The sequence below is a fragment of the Dermatophagoides pteronyssinus genome, unplaced genomic scaffold (assembly GCF_027571235.1).
Source record: "Dermatophagoides pteronyssinus isolate colony J.1.1.1.1 unplaced genomic scaffold, Derpt_VIB-CSIC_2022.12 sq0003, whole genome shotgun sequence".
In the NCBI taxonomy this organism is placed as follows: Eukaryota; Metazoa; Arthropoda; class Arachnida; order Sarcoptiformes; family Pyroglyphidae; genus Dermatophagoides; species Dermatophagoides pteronyssinus.
Window position 1 is genome coordinate 3,802,129 of NW_027461527.1, and position 17,062 is coordinate 3,819,190.

The 17,062-nt window shown below is 28.5% G+C and overlaps 4 protein-coding genes across 4 annotated transcripts; 1 reads left to right on the forward strand and 3 right to left on the reverse strand.

Annotated features, from left to right (window-relative positions):
- Window positions 1-239: 239 nt before the first annotated feature.
- LOC113790051 (E3 ubiquitin-protein ligase arih1l-like) lies at window positions 240-3,725 on the forward strand. Its single transcript, XM_027339665.2, has 8 exons — window positions 240-777; window positions 846-986; window positions 1,048-1,107; window positions 1,174-1,389; window positions 1,457-1,563; window positions 1,633-1,801; window positions 1,860-2,368; window positions 2,422-3,725. The coding sequence occupies exons 1-8, from the start codon at window positions 478-480 to the stop codon at window positions 2,501-2,503; spliced, it is 1,584 nt and encodes a 527-aa protein (XP_027195466.2). The 5' UTR covers window positions 240-477; the 3' UTR covers window positions 2,504-3,725.
- On the reverse strand, window positions 1,445-7,922 carry LOC113790047 (uncharacterized). The gene is made up of 6 exons (XM_027339661.2): window positions 7,619-7,922; window positions 7,186-7,552; window positions 4,064-7,111; window positions 3,786-3,985; window positions 3,564-3,721; window positions 1,445-3,502 (listed from the first exon to the last, which is right to left on the reverse strand). Exons 2-6 carry the CDS (start codon window positions 7,345-7,347, stop codon window positions 3,330-3,332), a joined length of 3,741 nt encoding a protein of 1,246 aa, XP_027195462.2. The 5' UTR covers window positions 7,348-7,552; window positions 7,619-7,922; the 3' UTR covers window positions 1,445-3,329.
- Window positions 7,923-8,093: 171 nt separating this feature from the next.
- On the reverse strand, window positions 8,094-11,626 carry trbd (ubiquitin thioesterase trabid). Its single transcript, XM_027339663.2, has 4 exons — window positions 11,237-11,626; window positions 10,430-11,173; window positions 9,875-10,360; window positions 8,094-9,806 (listed from the first exon to the last, which is right to left on the reverse strand). The coding sequence occupies exons 1-4, from the start codon at window positions 11,316-11,318 to the stop codon at window positions 8,332-8,334; spliced, it is 2,787 nt and encodes a 928-aa protein (XP_027195464.2). The 5' UTR covers window positions 11,319-11,626; the 3' UTR covers window positions 8,094-8,331.
- LOC113790045 (exportin-T-like) lies at window positions 11,541-16,805 on the reverse strand. Its single transcript, XM_075824987.1, has 5 exons — window positions 15,941-16,805; window positions 15,787-15,870; window positions 13,547-15,713; window positions 13,355-13,471; window positions 11,541-13,276 (listed from the first exon to the last, which is right to left on the reverse strand). The coding sequence occupies exons 1-5, from the start codon at window positions 16,445-16,447 to the stop codon at window positions 12,894-12,896; spliced, it is 3,258 nt and encodes a 1,085-aa protein (XP_075681102.1). The 5' UTR covers window positions 16,448-16,805; the 3' UTR covers window positions 11,541-12,893.
- Between the last annotated feature and the right edge of the window lie 257 nt (window positions 16,806-17,062).

Below are 17,062 nucleotides of genomic sequence, written 5' to 3' on the forward strand. Positions count from 1 at the left end.
TACGAGTGAGAAAACAAAAAACAAGAATTTCATCATTTATCAACCAAAAAAAAAAAAAACAATGACATTTTCGTCGTATTAAGAAAAAATATCAAGAATATTCTTTATCAAACTTTAATCAATATTTTAAAATTACTGCTGCCAGTTATTTTTGTTATCGAAATTTGTTTTTTGTCTGTCTTCAATTCGAAGTTTGTGTTTAAATGTGATTGTTTTTGTGTTTGTATGGCCATTTCATTCAACAAGGTGATGGTGGTTTTAGCATTGAAAAATTAATAATATTAAAATAATAATAATAAAGGCTGATTGATCCTTGAAAAAAAGCCATCAATATCGTATCGTTTTTCGAAATTAAAAAATTAATTCAACTTTTTTTTTTTGGCGAATTTGATTAGAATCTATTTTGTTTGTTTGTTTGTTCTTAAAATCATTTAGGAATTCTATTTTGTTTTCAATTTTTTTTTAAAAAATATTTAAATGATAATGTCCGATTATGAACATTGTGATGATGATGATGATTCGATTAATGAATCATCACCACCATTAACAACCGATGATGATGATGATGATCAAGATGATGATGATGAAGATCTTGATGATGATAGTGTATTATTAGCATTGGATACAAATATTGGTAATTCTCATCGACAACGTACAGATGGTATGGATATGGATGGTAATAATGATGATGATGATTATCCATATAAAGTATTATCCACTGAAGATATAATGAGATATATGATTGATACGATCAAAGAAGTCAATACTGTTGTTCAGGTAAATTTTGTTTTTGTGAATTTTATTGCATCAAAATGAAATAATTTTTTACACAAAAAAAAATTTAGCTTCCACAAACAATCACCCGTATTTTATTGAATCATTTTCGATGGGATAAGGAAAAATTATATGAAAAATATTATGATGGTGATCAAACACAATTATTTCATGATGCTCATATTGTTAATCCTAATTATCGTCCATTAAAGGTATGTTTTTGTTGTTTTTAATTCATGGATTTTTTTTGAAATGTAAATTTTGATTTTCAAGAAACCAATATATCATGGGAATGAATTCTGCAATATATGCTGTGTGGAATATCCATCATCGGTATGTTTTTTGATTTCGATTCGATTCTATTCGTCCAGCATCATTGTTGTTTTTTGTTTCCTACAGTTAATGACCGGATTAGGATGTGAACATCGTTTTTGTCGTGAATGTTGGACAAATTATTTGACAACAAAAATAATGGAAGAAGGACAAGGACAATCGATTTGTTGTGCAGCACATAATTGTGACATTCTTGTTGATGATCAAACTGTTTTCAATTTGGTTACCGATCCTAAAGTCAAATTACGATATCAACATTTAATAACTAATAGTTTTGTTGAGGTAAATAATCGATTATTATTGTAATTCCAAATTTGATTTTTATTTTTGATATTTCTGAAAATATTAGTGTAATAGGCTACTTCGTTGGTGTCCAAAACCAGAATGTTCACGTGTCATTCAAGTTGAATATGTTGCATTCAGACCAGTTAAATGTTATTGTGGTAAAATTTTCTGGTAAGTTATTGATATAAATAGAGAAAAAAAAGTTCATTGATATCGATGACTAATTATGATATTATATAGTGTTTTATGTAGTGAAGATTGGCATGAGCCAATAAAATGTGATCTATTAAAAAAATGGAAAAAGAAATGCGATGATGATAGTGAAACATCGAATTGGATAGCAGCCAATACAAAAGAATGTCCAAAATGTCGTATTACGATCGAAAAAGATGGTGGATGTAATCATATGGTATGGGATTTTTTTTTAAATCTTTTGATTTCGAATTTTACAATTTTTTCAAATTTAGATATGCAAAAATCAATCCTGTCGTGCAGATTTTTGTTGGGTATGTCTTGGACCATGGGAACCACATGGATCTTCATGGTATAATTGTAATCGATATGATGAAGTTGAAGCACAAGCAGCACGTGATGCACAGGAAAAATCTCGATCAGCATTACAAAGATATTTATTTTATTGTAATCGTTATATGAATCATTTACAAAGTTTAAAATTTGAACATAAACTATATGAATTAGTCAAAGTTAAAATGGAAGAAATGCAACAACATAACATGTCATGGATTGAAGTACAATTTTTGAAAAAAGCAGTCGATGTTCTTTGTCAATGTCGATTAACATTAATGTATACATATGTTTTTGCTTATTATCTGATCAAAAATAATCAATCGATTATATTTGAAGATAATCAAAGAGATTTGGAAGCAGCCACCGAAACATTGTCTGAATATCTTGAACGAGAAATTACAGGCGATAATATAACAGTGATCAAACAAAAAGTACAAGATAAACATAGGTAAGTTGTTGATTACAATTCTTATCCATTTTCATTCATTCATTATATTCTAGATATTGTGAATCACGACGACGAGCTTTATTGGACCATGTACAAGAAGGTTATGATAAAGATATATGGGAATATCAAAATTAATCAACCGAGTCATCATCATCATCAAGCAAGCAATAAAAAACAACAACTGCAAACAAACGTGGCAATTTAATTTCAAATGACCATTTTCATTACAGAGAAATAACATCATTAACAACAAAAAAAAGATCATCATCGGATAACTGAACTGATAAGATTTGCATATTTTTTATGTTGTTGTTTGTTGGATTTATCCTCAAGAAGATATTTTTTTGTTTACATCTCAAAAACTTCATTTTTTTTGATGTTGTTATTGTCATTGTTATTATTATGGTCGTTTTTTTCTAATTGAAAGCTTCCTATTTCTTAAACAACGCTTCCGTTTTGTGATTGTTTTTTCTCTCTCATTTGTTTCATTCATCATCATCGATTTTTTTTTTGTGAATCGCCAATTCAAATAATGATGATCTTATAGCTATTCATATATAATAATACATCAAGTGATTCAACATTACATTACCTTAACATCATCTTTTGTCATCATCAAAAAAAAGATTTGATTTGATTTGATCTGAACATTTTTTTTCTCTTCATTTTTTTAATAGGGTATATCATTCATTCATTTATTAATGTTAAAATGAAATGAAATGAAAAGTTTTGCTTATTAAAATTTTTTTTTATACAAATTTTTAATTATTATTTTTTTTTTGCAAAAATCCTAATTTGATTATTTTATTAAATATATAGCGCCAAAAAAGAAAAAAGAAATGGATAAAAAAAAGACCAGATGAGTGTGTGACATACGCGATGAGAGAGTGGATGTTTTTGGTGAATTTCAAAAAAATCAAGATTTGTGTAAATGGAATCGTTTTTTAGGGTTTTTTTTCATTTATTTATGTAAGTAGGAAAACGATGGTGATGCATCATATGATAATTTACGTCCATTGATTAAACATTGTACAATATATTCACTTGCAACAATCGGTATTTTAAGCTGTTTAGCTTTTTGTATTAAACCATTTGGGCAACTAGCATCACCAATCACAATATCGATTTGGCCACCTGTATTTTAATTATAATTATTTTTAAAAAAAAATAATGTTTAAAATTCAGAAATACTAACGTTGTAATGTATTATGAATATTTGGATCATTTGGTACAATAGTTGCCTGTGCAGCTAACAATACTGGTGACCAAAGCTGTTTTAATTTATCCGGTTGATCTGAACCGAAATAAAATTTTGCACCTTTAAATAGAACCGAACTTCGTTTGAATGTACTCCTTTTTTTTAAAGAAAAAAATTATCAATAAAAATTGCAAAAATAATAATATTAATTCGCCATACTTATCGGATGATAATGCATTTGTTATGATACTATAACCAGCTGGTAATATATAAGATTCACGATCAAGTATACGATTTTGACGACAACATTCAATAATCCATTGATGGCTAACAATCGATATACCACCGGCCAAACATTGAATAAATTTAATCGATCTAGAATATGTATCCGCTATACAAACACATTCATTTGATGATTTCTGCATTATAATCACCAGAAGAAAAAAAATTCTCAGTTACAATTTACAAATAACAATTTAAAAAAAAATAATACAAACCTTCATTTCTTCATATGATTCATAAACTTTACCATTACCATTGATAATCTGTTTAATAAGATATGTTTTATCAAATGGTGTTGAACATTCTGGATTTGAATCCGAATCATTCGAATCAAGTAAACCATCATCATTAAAATTATTATTATTATTATTATTGATATTGTTATTATTATTGTTGAAATTATTTCCACAAGTCAATATAAAACCAAAATTTTGAAATAATCTGGAACCAGATTTCGGTATTGGACCGAATATTTTTTCCAATTCATTTTGCGGAATGGTCAATTCAATCGACCGGGTTAATCGTAATGGTGGTGGTGGTGATAATGATAATGAACGTTCATGATAATGTCCAATAGATGATGTAAATCGATTCGATGATGTTGTTTTCAATGAATGATTTGAAAGGCTATGATTTTTTAATGTTCGATTTGTTGTTGTTGAATTATTCGATGTTACAGTGGTGGTGGTGGATGATCGATGATCACTTTTGGTGTTGTTGCTGCTAATATTGTTGATGGTTTTACGTTTTTTCGTCGGAATTGCTGCAGCAACAATATTATCGGACATGCTATCAGACGTTTCAACAATTGTTGATTTCTTTTTTTCATCTTCTTTTTTATTATTACTATTACGTGAACGTTTACCCGAAACAATATTATCCAAATCAACATCAGCAAAAACAGCTGCCATCATTGATGGTTTGGAAAATTGATTCAACAATATTGTACCTTGTTCACCATAAAGAAATACATCTTTTAATTGATATTGTTTAATCACTTTAGTACGATCATCATCATCTGAATGTTCTAAATCAAATTGATAATTTTTATCATCTAATTTTATCATTTTTTTCACTATCGATGCTTTACATAATTCATCCGATATTTTTACCATTAATTCTTGATTCTTAATACCGACAAGATGTTCAATACGAATAATTTCATTTTCAAATAAATTTCTTGTTGCATTATCTTCAAAACGTACCATCCAACGATGTGTTTCATTTTGTTTTATCGTTTCGGCTGGATAGAAATTTTTATCTTTCCATTTGGCCATTATTTTCATACCTGGTTTCAAACGTTCAATCACAATATTGTTGCTAGCTGCTGTATCGTTGGATTTTTTCAATTCCACTGTTTGTGGTAATCGATCATCATCATCATCGGCGGTAACTATCGTTGTTGTTGTCGATGGTAAATCAATGGTTGATTGTTTTATTGGTGTTTTTTGTAATGATAATAATGCTGTTGCTGCTTCTTTATCTTTACTTTCATCAACTAATTGATGATGATGATCAACATTATCATTTGATTTAGCTGATTTTTTTGTTGATAAATCTTTTGAACGTTTTGTTATTTGATCTGATTTTTTCAATGATGATTTCACATCTTCATCGATTATCATATCAACTGATGGTGATGATGATGATGATGATGATGATGTTGCCACTACTATCGATGGTGAATCAATCAATGAACAAGATGAATTTTTAGTATTCATTGTTAAATTACTAACATCAGCTAAAAGACCTGAACTACCACCACCATGAGATCGATTACTTAATAATGTACTATTATTTATATTACTTGAATTATCATTATTCTGATGATTCTTATGGCTATTATTCCAATCATCAAATGAGGTATGACCAATATCAATAATAATTTCTTCATTTTTTTGAACATTTTCTTTCACTATTGTTTTACTGGTTGGATCGACTAGTTGTTCAATAATTTTAAATATTATTAAATGTCTACGTTCAAATAGACGATTTTTCATATCATCATCATTATCATTTGCAAGTTTGTTGCCAGTTGATCGTTGTTTTTGTTGTTGTTGTTGTATCGTTGTTGTTGGATCATCATTATTGATCAACAATGGTTGAGTGATCTGTTGATTATGCTGTAGATTGTTGTTGTTGTTGTTGAGAAATTTTCGATTCATAATAGCTGTTTTAACCATAAATGTTGAATCATTTTTTTGATTATTATTATTATTATTAATCGGACTATTATTTATGGATGTAGATAAAAATGTTGAACTATTCTGTTCGGTTGAAATGAATGGAAAACAATCATTGCTATCAAGTTGTTGTAATGAATATGCAGGATTTATTGATGATAATGATGATTTTGTGATTCGTGTTTGAGCATTCAAATTTGATGATAATGGCAGTGATGATGGTGTATCAGGTGTAACAGAATGATGTTGTTGCTGTTGTTGTTGATTATGGTGATGATTTAAATGATGATTATGATTCCAACCGGCCATTGAGCCATGATAATTATGTGGTGTTGAATTTTTCATTAAATGATGACGATGATGACCAATATTCTGTTGTTGTTGTTGATGATGATGATTTAAATGATTGGTCGATTGTAATGGTAGTGGTGGTGGTGTAATAGCATAATTTGTTTCATTAGCATCTGATGTTGTTTCCGATATATGTGTCAATGATGTTGATATACTTTCATTGATAAAATTATGTTGTTGATGATGATGAGGATGATGATTTAACACCATCGATGATCCACTTGAAACATCAGTTATCATTGGTAATGGTGATGGTGTAGCCGATGTTGTTGCCGATGATGTTGATAATAATGATCCGGCAATTGGACTTCCAGTTGGTTGATATGTTGTTATTGTTAATGGTGGTGTTTCATAATGATGATTACTATTACTATTACTACTACTGTTGCTGTTATTATTATTAAATGGAATCTGTCGATTTTGTGGACCAATTTGTGGTAAATCGATTATATTTGCTGACGACGATGATGATGGTGATAATGTTGTTTGATGGTGAAGTTGTTGTTGTTGATGATGATGATGATGAACTTGATGCTGTAAAACAGGTGATATAGATGTTGGTGACATTGCTGTTATTGACAATGAATTGTATGGTTGTTGTGATGGTGAACCAAGTGATTTTTGTTGTTGTTGTTTATTTGTATTTTTATTATCGTTTAATGTAGATTGATGACTAGTTGTTGTTGTTGTTGTTGAATTATCACCATGTAATTGTAAATGTGATTCGGTCTAATGATGATCAAAAGATGAAAAAGATGAAAAAGATGAAAAATCATTTCATTAAAAAAAATTTACAAACATACCATATAGGGATCGATAACATTCGATTGATAATAAGATGTTGTTGATTGTTGATGATGTGTTAAAGGATGAGAATGAACATATTGATGTCCAATATGATGTTGTTGTTGAAGATCATGATGTCCATGTTGATTATTATTATTATGTTGATGATGATCCATCATATCGGATATTTTAATACTGATGATAATGATGTTGCTGATGATTTAAAAAAATAGGGTCCAAATACGAAGATGATTCAACCAAAAATTACCATAAAAATGAGATCATTCGATTTTGTTGTTGTTCGGATATTAGAAAACATATTGTTTCTCCTTAAAGATGTCTTTTTTTCGGAAATTGAAATCGCAAATAGGAGAAAAAAAATCACTAAAATAACCGAAATTCAAATGAATTTTTTCAGAAAAAAAGGGAAAATAATGAAAAAATACGAACCATAGAAAATAGAAAATTAGATTATGGAACCAAAATCTGAGAAAAACCAAACCAAATAACAATAGCGAGAAAAACAATCATCGAACCAAAATCCATTCAACATTACATACAGACCATATACACCAAGAGAGGGAGAAAGAGAGTGAATATTGACTGACTGAGCCGGCTCAGTGTATCTCATCGCATTGATCGCAGCAGTATATTTTGTCACATATTGGGTATTCTTGTTCGTTGTCTTCGTTATAGAAGAGGACCAGGATTCAATTCATTTTTGATCAATGTTTGATGAGTACAATCCACGTATCGCCATCTGTCGTATTTTGTGGAAAAATAAATCAAGTTTGGATTTTTAATTTTTACAAAATATAAAAAAATTCAATTTTATTTAATTGATTTTTTTGCTTTTTTTAAAAAAAACCGAATGAATCGCAAGTGTAATTAGTGTGTGAAAAAAATTCAACAATGAATAAAATATTAATGAAATTAAATGAGAATTTTGAGTTGTTTGTTTTTGTAAATAAATGAATGTTTTTATAATGTGTGGTCATTATTGAATGAATGAATATAATTTGTTAAACAAAATACATTTTTTTTGATTGATTGATTTGATTATAACCAAGTGTGTGTGCAATATTTTCATGGATTTGTTCGAATAGGCGAGATTAGGGTCAAAAATGAATTGTTTTTTAAGGGAATCAAAAAGAAGATAAATATCACACATTTGTGATGAAATTATCGTTCGAAGTTTTAGCGGCAACAACAACAGTGTTGGTAGTAGTTTTTGTTGACAGTTGATTCGATAATTTTTGTCTGATAATATCATCATCATCATCATCATTTACCATTATTTTTTCAAGTTCCGATGATTTTTCCGGTGATTGTTGTTGCTGTTGTTGTTTCATTTCATTTTCATCGACAGTTATTTTCGTAAAACCATTACTAATCAATGCTTTTTTCTGTTCATTAAAACATGATTGACAAAGAAAATTTGTTTCGGCTGTTGATTTTGATTCACAATCATTATTCACACAATTATATTGATAATTTGATAAAGAGATTTTATCATTTTGGCCATCATTTAGTTTTGGAATTGATTCATCATCCGAAAGTGATGATGCAGATGATGATGCGGATGATGATGAAGAGGCCGAACTAATTGTTGATGTAATCGATGATTTTGATGCTGTTTGTTTTTCATTCGGTTTTGTTGTTGTTGCCGCAACAGCGGTAGACGTTTTTTCCATTTCTTTTAATCTTCGTTGTTTTTCACGTTCCGTTTCAAATCGTACACGTGCTGTTGTTAGATAATTCTTAATTAATTCATCATGATACGATAATTTTTTATTAATATATAATTTGGCAGCTAAAACATTTGTATCGCAATAGAATATTGAATTATCTGTATTGATTATTGATTCGATTCGATTATTAATCATAACAGATTGATTATTATCATTATTATTATTGGCAGTTATTATTGATTCGTCATTATGTTCATTCTCTTCAATCACATTGATTGGATTATTTTCTATCGAAGATTTTTGCCGTGTTAATCGAAATGATGTTGATCGTCTGGCTAATTGACCAAGATTACGTTTAATTTTTTTACCCATTTTACCAAATGTTTGAAATGGTTTCTGTAGTAAATGTTTGGCTCTAGATTTATTTCGTTCATCACAATCACTACCATTTATGATCAATGATGAAAATTCACCATTTTTACGACCAAAATTTGATGGAAGTGTTTGTGATTTTTCTTTTGTGCTTGTTGTTGTTGTTGTTTTAGGAAGACTTGTCGATGTTGTTGTTGTTGCTGTTGACGTTGTCACCGAATTCGTTTTAACATCATCAGCAACCGAAGTAACAATAATTGGTATCGGTTTTTCAATACAATTTTCTTTTTTATGTGAAAGTGTTAAAATATCGAAATATTTTTTCAATAATTCAATTTTATCCTGTTCGGTTAACACTAATGTTTTGGCTAGATTATTGAGCGTAGAATCAATATTTGATTTATTATTATTATCATTAATGAACACTTCTTTTCCCGGATCGATAGCAAAATGTAATGGTAAAACATTATGATCAACATCCATTAATGGTATAGCCCATGGAAGACATTCATTCGAATTGTTAATCATTTGTGATTCAATATTCATGGCTACTAATGCTGAAAAATGTGCTGAATCTGTAAAATTGATTTTTAAGAAAATTTTGCATTCGTCGTAAGTTAAATTTTTTCAAAAAAATGCTTACCGTATGTTAAACAGAGCGGCGATTTCATCAGACAATCATCATTACATTCAAGCGGTAAATATATTCCACCCAAAAGTATTGGAAAAAATGCTTCACCTTTTGAATCTTTGAGCATAGTATCAGCAATCACAATGATTGGTCTTCGTAATACATGTGCCAATACAAATATATGAATCTCTTCTAAACTTTCATAGATATATGATTTTTCTTCATATTCATCTATTGGTGCTTTTTTACCACCAGCACCAGTCATTTCATTACCCGAATCATAATTTTTCGATCTTGGTTCAGTCGATGCTAAACGTACAATTGAATCCCATTCATGTTCCCATTCTTTTTCCGATAATAATAGACCGGCTTTAGAATTTTGAAAATGTGTTTGCCAACGCCAACGACGATAAAATGCCTGCGTATATGAACTATTGGCCAACATAAGATGAAGTGCTTTTCGTAAAATTAGACCTCGATCATGAAAGCCCCACATTCCTAGATATTTTTGTAGGAGAAAAATCCGTAAATAACCATTGTTTGTTTGAATTATTAACTACAATTTACCTAATGAAGCGGCATGTAATAAACAATTGCCATCGCCCGAAGTGACTAGAGGATATAAACGATGACAAATATCAGACCACCAATTTAAACGTTTTGATGATTCCAACGATGCTTTTGTCGATTTTTCAATCAAATCTTTACGAAGAAATTCATAAAATTCATCTTCATATCGATGTATATCGGGCAACGTGAATGTAAATTCCGGTGTTTCAATTAATTTATCAACATTCAACAGGCGACTACCACGATGTGATATTTTAAAATCTTCTGCTACTTCTGATCGTGCTTTCGAAATAAGATTTTCATTATCCGAAGCTCTTGATATACCACGGCTTAATTTTTTATCCGGGAAAATTTCACCATTACGTTGATGATATTTAAATGATTGAAATTTTGTTGGTGTTGATAGTACGGATGAATCACATGCATCAGATGATTGTGATGAAAGTGATGGTTCAGATGTACATTTATTCGGTATTAAAAATGTATCTTTTGTTGTTGTTATTGTTGCTGGTGGTGTAGTAATATTTGTTGATATTAAATGATTCAAACAATAATGATGTCCATTCATATCATTTAATGTTGTTGTTAATGCTGATATTGTTGCTAATGATTCTTTTGAATTAAAATTATCATCATCATTCACATCATCATCATTGTGATTATTATCCGTTACAATCGATGTAATTATATCATTCATTGGATAATAACTTTTTAATGCAGCTGCTAAATTCCAACCATGATCTAAAAACAAAAAGATAGTAAAAATCAATCATTGAATCAATTAAAAACCGAAAAACTACTAACGATTTAATAAATCTTGTGCAAGACCGGGATCGCATGAAGTTTTGGCTATAAATTCTGATAATGTTATTTCCATTGCTTCCATTTTTTTTTAGAAAATTTTTTATTTGATAATATCAAATTAGCAAAAAAATCATAAAGCAACAGACGATTGCAATAACTTTATTTGTTGTTGTTGTTGTTGTTTAGTCCCGTTATCTTAATTATTTTGGTGATAGGCAGCAAAAAAAAGCAATGATTTGAGCACTTTAGTTTTCTTGTTTTCTGGTGATAACGAAACGACGACAGAAAGACGAGACAAGACTAATTTGTTTGTTTGTGTTTAGCTGATGATGGTTAGTTTTTTTGTTTGTTTCACCAACAACAATCAATATTTTTTTTCAGAAAAAACAAATCCAGAAGATTCTAGAGAGAAAAAGATATTTTCGATGATCAAGGAAAAAAAAGACAAACACAAAAAATCATCAAGGTGATCGAATGATTAATAGATGAAAGATGCTTGATGGTGGTGTATTTTTATTTTACTTTTTTAAAACAAATATCAACGTCGAAACCAAAAAGCCAATTATAAAAACAACAACAAGACAGGTAATTGCTTAATCAATCAATCAATAGAAAAAACAACAATAAAAATGAATCCAATTGTTGCTTCAAAAAAATTATTGATTTTTTTTTGTTGGTTGGTTGTTCAACACACACATATAAAAAAATTGATTTATTGATTTTATTATTGACTGGTGTTTTCAATATATGATGAAATTTGCAGATTCATTCGAATAAATTTTTTTTTCATTGATCAGATCAGGATTCTGATTTTTGATTTTTTGAAATTTGGATGAAACGAACGAAGAAAATCAATTTTTGGTTGATCATAAAACGGCGCAATATTCGTTGTTGTCTCTTTCTTTCTCTATTTTTCTTTCAACAAATATTCACATGATCAAACTGCGGATTGTCAACAACAACAACAACAACAAAACAAAACAACGAAAATTGTTCCACTTTTTTTCCACTGTTGTTGATGATGATGGTACTTTTTTTTGGCTGGAATAGTTTTTGGATAATCAATGATGGCCATTATTTTTCTCCGGATCGATCGATTTGTTTTGTTTTGTTTTTTGATAATTTAATTTTTCCGGGTTTTTTTGACAATAATTTTTTGATGCTTTTACCGTCGTTTGATGATAATGATAATGTTCGACGATGATGTTCGATGATGATGGTGACGTTCGAATTGCTGCAATGTTTCTTCCATTCATACTACTACTTTTGATGGTGGTAGATTGATGATTTTTTTTCTCCAAAAAAAAAAAACAACAACAATAATCAATGCTACTAGCAGTGTTGCATCCAGCATGCATCATAATCAACAACAAAAAAATGTTTATACATTGTTCGTAAACATTTTGGGCGAATTCAATAACTTTTATCGTATAAAATTTGTAAAAAAATTGTTTCTTTTTTTATTCAAAAAATCAATCAATTTTTTCATCATCGATTTCCGTTGACCAAAAATTCAAAAAAAAAAAAAAATAATAATTAATTAACAATAACAACATAAAAAATATCACAGGGGAATTTGAGTTTGACAGTGTGTGTGTGTGTGTGTGTGTAGTTTTAAATCATTGAGAAAAATTTTGTAAAAACGGAAATCAAATTATCATTTTTTAAAATGTAAAAATGTATGACGAATCCTTTTTCGACATTGTTTCATATCTAATGTTAACAATAAATCAACAATATCATCATTTATTTGTTGCTGTCGTTGTTGTTGATTATCATCACTGATGATTGTTGAAAAATTTGATGTGGAAAAATATTTCGGTATAATTTCTTGTCGTAAAAATATTGCCAATTGTTCATCACCAATTAATGGTTTTAATTTTCGTATCAACACGATAGCATCTTGACATGAACCATAATCTTCGATAAAATTCCTGGACATACAAATCAAACAAGCCAAAATTAATTGATCATAAATTATTCGTTGAAAATATTGATTGATTGATCGATTTTGTTTGTCCGTTTGTTTCATATCGTTTACTGTTTTAAGATGAAGAAATTTAAAAAGAAAAATCAATTAAAAATTCAATGTAAAAACACAAATTCAGATTAACAAACCATAAATATCAATTAGATTGGCCATTGTTTGACAACAGGTACGTTGAATCGATGAATCGGTTGAATGTACAATACCTTCGATCAATGATGCGATTATTTTTTCAATCAATTGTGATTCTATTGGCATGGAAAAAAACAAAAATTGATAATTAGCAAATCAATTCGAATCAATTCAAAACAACAAATACAAACCAATATCGAAAAAATTTGGCATCAAACAATGTACAGTAAGTAAATGTAAATATGAATAATATGATTTTTGTAATGAAATTTTTTCACTATCAATATTAGCTTCGATAATCAAACGAAAATATAGATTGATTAATGGACAAAATATACGATCTAAAAATGGTAGTATATCACGTTGAAATAGCCATGAATGTTTATATTTTGGTATTATCTGATTGAATAATGGTATTAATTCTAATATTGATTTGGAACTAATTTCATTTGATGATAGAAATAATGTTTGTATTGCATTCGGCAGCATTGGTATCATTTCATCTTCACCTAAACATACAATCAATCGATGTAAATATAATCGAATGGATGATTGAAGAATATGTTGTGCTTCCATATCAATCACGGTTGGATTTTGTTGTTGATTCGAATGACCAACAATCGATTTAATAAATAATTCAAATGAATAAAGATAAAATTGTTGAACGCCAATCTGTTTCACAGTATTAACCGATGAAAATGATTTTGATGTAGCCGATATTATATCAATTAAATGTGATTGATGATAATGTAAAACGAAACGTTTTTCTTGTAATGATATTTTCTGTGCTGTTAACACTGAGTCACCACCAACATTACCAATACCACCGTTTGTAAAACCATTTTGATTTAAATACAATAAAATTCTTTCCGATTCATCATTATAATCTTGATATTTTTTCCATATTTTTTCAAATAATTCTTTTAATAATTGTTGTTTATATTGTTGATTATGATGATTTGATATAATTAAAAATGAAACTGTTTCATAAATATTCAAATGATCAGATGATGATAATGGATATGGAAATTTTATCTGTTCACGTTGAATCAAATAATTTGAATTAACAATATGTTCAAGATCTTGTTCCAAAAGATCATCAATTGAATCAAAAACAATATCCAATTCAAGAAAATCCTGTATTCTTTTCAATATATCATCAATAAAATGTTGTTGTTTTTCCTGTGAATTATGTTTCGAACGGATATATGTTTTGGTAAATTTATTAAAAAGTTTACAAACTTTACTTCGAATCTTAAGATTGGAATTACGAAGACCACGACCATCCAAAAATGAAACAATAATCTGTGATAATAAATGATTTAGATTTGAATTGAAAAATTTTTCATATCGTACGATAAGATCAAAATATAATGATTGTGTTATTGGATTATCAAACATCGATATGGATGATGTAATCAATGCTTGTACTAAATTTTCTAAACATTTTATATTCATATCCAAAATATTTAAATTTTCACCAATCAAATGAAAATAATATAGGGAACATTCAATTTCAGCAAATGATAATGATTTCCAATTTATTAATGTTGGTAGAACCAATTTATCACAAATAAAATTTAATGTTATAACCGGTTTCAATAGTAAAAGATTATCGAATAATATTTTACTTGATTTACGAAATTCATTAAAAAATTCATCTTCATGTTTATATGTAGCAGCCAGCAGTTTATTTCGATCAATAATAATTGATATTAATGTTTGTGTACGATCTTCAATCATTGCTGTAATCAATTCATTTGTTGTTGTTGTTGATGATGAAGAAATTTTCGGATAAGATTTTAACCATTGTATATAATCCCGTGCAAAATTATGTATTCGAATCGAAACCGTTAAATTTTTATGCGATAAAAATTGACATAGTAATGGAAATTTCAATTCAATTACATTTGAAATTATTTGTTGATCATCAATATTCGCAGTTGGTTGTAAACGTGAACGAATTTTTTTCTGTGCTTCAATCAATTCAATACCTATTGTATTGATTAATGATGCAAATTTTTCCAAAAAATCAATATCACCGTTAACACTTCCACCACCACCGTTCGGTATCCCTGTAGTCGAAAATATCTCAATCAATGTTGTTTTTATCAATTCATAATTAAGAAATTCTTCAATCAATTGTGTTTTAGCCACTGGATCCATTCCTTTTTTCAATATACAACCAAAACATTCAATAATTGAACAACGATAATGAACATTATTAGCGAATAACATAAATAATATTGGCATTATTGAATCATTTGTTATAAGATTAATATCGATCCATGATATATAGGCACCGATTACATCGAGGCAAAGACAAACAATCTGTGGACATGTTTCATGATATGTATTCTAATAGGGAAAATAAAGAAGAAGGAAGAAAAAGTGTTAATCAAGAAGAAAACATCATCATCAATAAATTTACAATAATATTGAACCAGAATTGTGCCAAATCCATTAGACAAGATTCACGCATCATATCTTTGATTCGGGCGTTTCGTTCCATTTCCTATAATAATAATGATATGGATTGAAAGTTTTGAAAATAGTTTTTTGTTTTCTTTTCTACAAAAACTTACTTTAGCTGTTTTAGGTATTTCACGATCAGCAATATCTAAATTAATTTGTATCAGAATACGAAGAAATAATTCACATTTTAAACGTGTTTCACAACGTTTTAAAAAATCATTAAAAAATGTTGGCCATTTTTGATATGGAAAATCAATCAAAAATAATGTATTAACTAGATGTGCATATTTATTTTGCAGATAATTTGTTTGTAATATTTCTTTTTCAAATAATGTTATTATAAAATGACAAAGTATAATACGATCATTATTTTGATCATTATTATTATTATTATGATTATTATAACGTGTTTTTATATAATCTTCGATTACTTGAAAACAAAAAAATATTATCATTTCATCTTGAACCGAATCGGATAATAATGTTTCAATACAGATTTTCCAACCATTTGGATTGGATTTTAATGATTGAAAATAATCCAACAATTCTTTTTGCTGTAAAGTATTATTCGTATCGGATTGTAACCGTGAAAATTTATTGAATATTTCAAGATTCATAGTTGATTGGTTGGGCGGTTGATTTAGATTTGATGAAAGAAATTTATGAAAAAAAAAATATCGACAAAAAAGATTCTAAGCTACGAAGTTTTCAATAAAATTTTTTTTCAGATTTCGCATTTAGATTGCTGGATTATTGAGTTTTTTCTCTCTTTTTCACAATTTATATTTACAAAACAAAATTCATATGACCAAACAACAACTGAAAATGATTTTTATCTTTTCTGGAAAAAAAAAACAAAAAGAAAGAAAGAATTCGAGTTTCATTCGCAAAAAAAAAAACATTCCATACACGTGTGTAAAAGTGTTAAGTGTGTGTGTATTTCTGGATTGGATCGGTTGTTTGTTTGTGTTATGCCATGCTGTTATGTTTTGTTAGTAACATTCGAAAGCAGCTACCATTTTTTTTTTTTCGGTGGTAGCGGTATAAACCAAAGTGAAATTTTTTCTCAGCGTTACGCATTAATACCGTTTACTGCAGTTGTGTTACGTTATATGTGAAATTTTTTGAATAAAAAAAGGAAATGTGTTCGAATTCGAAAAAAGGAAATGTTCGAATTCGAACACATATTCGAATTCGAGTGATGCTCGAATGTTGTTGTTGTAAAGAACCAC